The 4,804-nt window shown below is 46.1% G+C and overlaps 1 protein-coding gene across 1 annotated transcript; it reads left to right on the top strand.

Moving 5' to 3' along the window:
- The first annotated feature begins 1,839 nt into the window (after positions 1–1,839).
- LOC101779064 lies at positions 1,840–4,473 on the top strand. The gene is made up of 6 exons (XM_004965501.2): positions 1,840–2,559; positions 2,674–2,750; positions 2,874–2,934; positions 3,057–3,282; positions 3,397–3,832; positions 3,945–4,473. Exons 1-6 carry the CDS (start codon positions 2,145–2,147, stop codon positions 4,338–4,340), a joined length of 1,611 nt encoding a protein of 536 aa, XP_004965558.1. The 5' UTR covers positions 1,840–2,144; the 3' UTR covers positions 4,341–4,473.
- Positions 4,474–4,804: the final 331 nt, after the last annotated feature.

Raw genomic sequence — 4,804 nt, 5'->3', positions numbered from 1 at the left:
GTTCGAAATTTCTTTTCATTTCACGGGTCAGGTCTCAAATTGGGCCAAATAACATGAATATCATTTTTCTACTCATTTTATTCTATAATTTGAATCACTTGCGGTTCAAATTTGACTTATACCAAAAAATTTCTTCAAATGCAATTAATTAAATAAATATAGCAAACAAATTCAAAAATATACCAAACTTTACCATGGAGTACCACATGTTGTATGTGGGGAGTAGAAAAAATTTCAAGGTGGAAAGAGGAAAAAAATTTATTGTTTTGCCGAGTGTCAAAAAAACACTCAGCAAACCCCAACAAGTGTTTTTTTTTTGACAGTCGACAAAGTCCATCGTTTGCTGAGTGTTTTTTTTGCCGAGTGTTCTTAGCCCGGCACTCAGTAAAGAGCTTGTTTGCCGAGTGTCCGAAAAAACACTCGGTAATAAAAAAACACTCAGCAAATTTAAGGTTTCCGGTAGTGTAGCTAAGCTTGAGGAAGCAATTATAATCAATCAAGGCATGAATAACAAACCTTTGGCAAAAAAGGGGACAAAAACAACACTAATTAAGTGACATGTTCGCCCATGTGGCAAAAAGCACAAATGCATATGCCTGCAGCCTGCCTTCCACATAGGCAAAATTACCCTCCAAAACCGATTGGGTTGTTATTTAAGTGGTATCATGCAAAGTTTAGGGTAAAAAAAACTAGGTTTCATAATTCATGTTGAAATTTGGAGATCACGCCAAAGCTCAGGGAGTGATTTGAAGTTTTCCCTATTGAAAATTAAGTAGCCAATGGAATCACACGCGTCAGCAATAGTAGATTCATCCATAGCCAAGTCTCTGAGGTGTGTGTCCCACAAATGAACGAGAGACAAAGAGCGCGTAGAAAACTTGCAACTTTCAACATCAATCGGCAGACCGATCCATCTACGACTCAACATCATAGGGCAATAAATCAAGCAATCGTATTGATATATATTAGCTGCTTCTCTGACCATGTAGCTTCTTCAGACCTGAGTCAACTGCCCTTTCATTCGAGCCCGACAGATTCAGATCTTTTTTTGCTGAATTGGTCATAGTTAAGTTATTCTACATGTAGCACAAGAATGCGTGTGAAGATGGTGGTTTGACTTGTGGATGCTTGCGATGACGACCTAAACCCGTACATTATTAATTAAAATTAATACTCTAGCCACGTAAAATTACGTGTGCGTACATGTTCAAAGTTTCAAACTAATTAAGGTAGCCTCAGCAAGAACTGAAACGATGATTCTTGATGTGAGTAGCACCAACTATTTGCGTTATATAGTTTTATTGTATATTATGTTCAACATAAGTTAAGCTAAGTGTTCGGAAAGACCTAACGATTCACAAGTTTGTGATTGAACTTGGAAGCAATTACAAGAGCCGTGCCTCCCAGTCTGTCACTCCCCCCCCCCCCCCCCCCCAATAAGTTAGATATGCGTTTGCTTATATGAATTCGTCAGGACTAAGGAGGGTGGCCCTAGCTGCTTAGAAGCTAGCGTAATGCATATATGAGCACCAACTATTTTTTTTCTTTGATCAGTTTCTTTTTTCTTTTGTTCTATTTAATTTTTGTATTATTTTTAAATGCAAAATAAACTTAATAGTGAGAAGACATAACAGTTATCAAACTCCTTCCATCCTGCATGAATTGGGCATTCAGTCAGCATGATTAAACCTGGAGACCAACCACTGTTTTCAATAGAGAAGCAGGCGTCAACTCTTTTGCATGCTTTCCCACAGCCAGTTGGCACTTGACCCCACTCACCACATCCAATTATATAACCCCCCAGCATAGCCACTACCCCCTCTAGACGAGCCCAAAATAACGAGACTACAATAGCATACTCCCCAATTCCCTCACCCTATAGAAAAATGAATGAAATGGAATATCACTGTTGAAAACTAGTCAATGTAGTGAAACGCTTGTCCATTTCCCCGTCCTTATATTTTATTCCTGCATCAAGTTTGCTTAAGCTTCTTCCCCTCCCTAGTATTATTCCCATCACATTCCCCTCTTCCTTCCTTCCCACTTCCTACTCCCACCACACACCTCATTCCCCAATCCCATCATGGTGGTGTGTAGAGAGACATAGAGGAGCTTGCAGCAACCTCTGAGAGGTGGAAGAAGGCATGGGAGAGGAGAAAGAGAAGGTTGTGATGGAGATCCTGGAAGACGATGAGAAGAGATCTTCGGAGAACTCTGTACCATCTGCAGTTCTGGACCTCAACGAGGGCTTCGGCGAAGGGAGCGATGGAGGGGAAGTCGGCGAGGATGCTGACGACGACGATGTGGAGGAGGAGGAGGACTATGAAGGCGGTAGCACAAGTGAAGTTGCAGGAGCGGGTTCAAGCAACAGCAGCAGCAACCACAATTCCGGGAGCAACATGGATCATGACATGAATAGCGGCAGTAAGGGGGAAGGCAGCAGCGAGAGGGCGCCGGCGGTGAGGCAGTACAACCGGTCCAAGCTTCCCCGGCTCCGGTGGACGCCAGACCTCCATATGGCGTTCGTCCACGCCGTGGAGAGGCTGGGCGGGCAAGAGAGTAAGTAATCTCATGGATTATGTTGTTCTTTGGTACTCAATTTTTTTTCTTCCAAATTAATTTCCAATTGATCGAGATGTTCTAAGATTTTTATTTGTCTCAACTGATCGATAGGAGCAACGCCAAAGCTGGTGCTTCAGATGATGAACGTGAGGGGGCTCAGCATTGCTCATGTAAAAAGTCACTTGCAGGTAAAGCATACCAGGAGCAGGCCTACATCTCATGACTAATTGGCTGCTGTGCTAGTTGTTTTCTTCACAGAACAAGCGTTGGGCCTAACCTTTTTCTGCTGTTCATCCGTTTCGACTTCTCAGATGTACAGAAGCAAGAAGCTCGACCATGAGTCCGGACACGAGAGAGCAGCCATCTCCTCGGGTTCTCATCTCAATCCCCTCTCTCCAGTCATTTTAGTTAGTTTAATCGCGTCCACAGTAGCATACATCGAAAACGCCATGGAGTTGATCATTTCCTTAACCTTCGCTGCTCAATTTTGGCAGTTTTCTCGCCCATGGGCTTCCACATGAGGAGAGGGGACCAGCGCTTCCATGACATGTTCTTCCAGCGAGCCGCCGGCTCGGCGATCTCCTCCCGGCTGCTCCACGCTGGCGGGTTCTTCGGGTCGAGGAATGCCGTCTCGCCGGAGGCCAGCAGGCTATTCGGGCTCCTCCAACGCCGGCAGCCCACCATGCAAACGTTTGACTTCAAGAACTACAGTAGCCTCAGGTACTATACTTAACCAGATCGAAAGAATACCATTTATTGAACTCAGCTTCGATCGACATGCTGTGATCGTGCGAATGAAACCCTAATTGATCTTTCTCTCTCACGCGTGTATAGGAACCAGGAGTGGACATTCAGCCAGCATGCGGCTGCGGCGGCGAGGGCTGGCGCCATCAACGACCACGGCCCAGCGAGAGGGCTCATCCACGACATGATCTTCAGAAAGGACGGCAAGCCGACGTCGCATCTGTTCGACGTGCGGGATGCCATCGCCTCCAACCGGACTTCGTCCGCGGCGGCTGCGGGCGGCGCGACCGATCACGGCGGAAGAATCGGGAGCTCTGATTGGATCGGCAGCAGCTCCCGGCCCCTGTCTAGGACAACGTCGGCAGCCGCTGCTTCCACGGGCTTTGCGTTGGGCAGTCTCCATCTCCTGTCTAAGGGGATGAGAGGCGCCGCTGCTGGTAGCAACGGCTACCACCCCAACGGCGACGCCAACACGACGTCATCCGATCCCGTGGTGACGAGGGAAGCCCTAGGTTCCCGGCTCGAGGTATTTATCATTCTCTAATCTCTATAGCATTGGCACGTCCATTTGTTGCTAGGCCATGAGTAGTCATGACTCATGACAACTTGTGGCTTATTGTGCTGTCATGGAGTTGCAGACGCACCTAGTAGAGCCCAAGAATCCGAGCAAAGTGATCGGCGAGATGCGCACGGGGACGCCAGCGAAGAGGACGAAGGCATCCATGGAGGAGAACGGTGGTGGTAGTGGGATGCCGGACTTGCAGCTAAGCTTGAGCCCCAACGTGGGAGGAGATGCCGACAAGGCCAAGAAGAGGAAGATCCTAAGCATAGCGTTAAGTGAGCAGGAGGAGGTGGATAGCGATAAGATGCTGCCACTCTCGCTCTCGCTGTCGCTCCGGGGCGGTGACAGCGGCGGCGAGGGGAGCGGCGGGGATGCCGGGAGGTTAGAGGCAGAGACAGGTAGCAGCAGCAAGAAGGCCGTTCTGGGGCTGAGTACTTTGGATCTGACCATGTCGATCAAGGCATTGGAGTGAGATCTTTCAAGTACTTGTCCCAAGGCCTTCCAAAACTTGCACACTGCACCATGAGATTAAGTAATAAGATTGTTAATTTAAGTTAACCGGACTTCCAGACCATAAAAAAATACATACATATCTTATATGTTCAGTGACATGCACTTAGCTAGCTATAGGGACTGTTTATCTCTATACTGCATAGTAACATGCTTGTTTAGTTTTTTTTTTGTCACGCTAGCTGTCAATGTAGACTAAATTAGAGACGTATAAAATACAGGAAATAAGAAAAATCACCTTCACTCATCAATGGTTAAAACTAACCATTCCCTCATCAACGGTTAGGTGTCAAATTTATTCAAATATTAATTGTGACTGTATTCTCATATTCGGTCATGTGAAAATTAATGTCAGTCTGCTCCTTTCAAAAGACCAATGCAATGCGTATATATAGAATTAGAAGTGCCTTTATGAATTCATACATA

The sequence above is a fragment of the Setaria italica genome, chromosome IV (genome assembly GCF_000263155.2).
Source record: "Setaria italica strain Yugu1 chromosome IV, Setaria_italica_v2.0, whole genome shotgun sequence".
Lineage (NCBI taxonomy): Eukaryota > Viridiplantae > Streptophyta > Magnoliopsida > Poales > Poaceae > Setaria > Setaria italica.
Note: the sequence above shows the minus strand (reverse complement) of the source record. Positions and strands in the feature narration are given on the sequence as shown.

What these genes read in the sequence shown, in the direction of transcription:
- LOC101779064 (XM_004965501.2), top strand. Translation starts at nt 2,145, where the DNA reads ATGGGAGAGGAGAAAGAGAAGGTTGTGATGGAGATCCTGGAAGACGAT. An exon ending in ATGTAAAAAGTCACTTGCAG is followed by an intron (nt 2,751 to 2,873) that starts GTAAAGCATACC and finishes TCGACTTCTCAG; the next exon opens with ATGTACAGAAGCAAGAAGCT. An exon ending in AAGAACTACAGTAGCCTCAG is followed by an intron (nt 3,283 to 3,396) that starts GTACTATACTTA and finishes ACGCGTGTATAG; the next exon opens with GAACCAGGAGTGGACATTCA.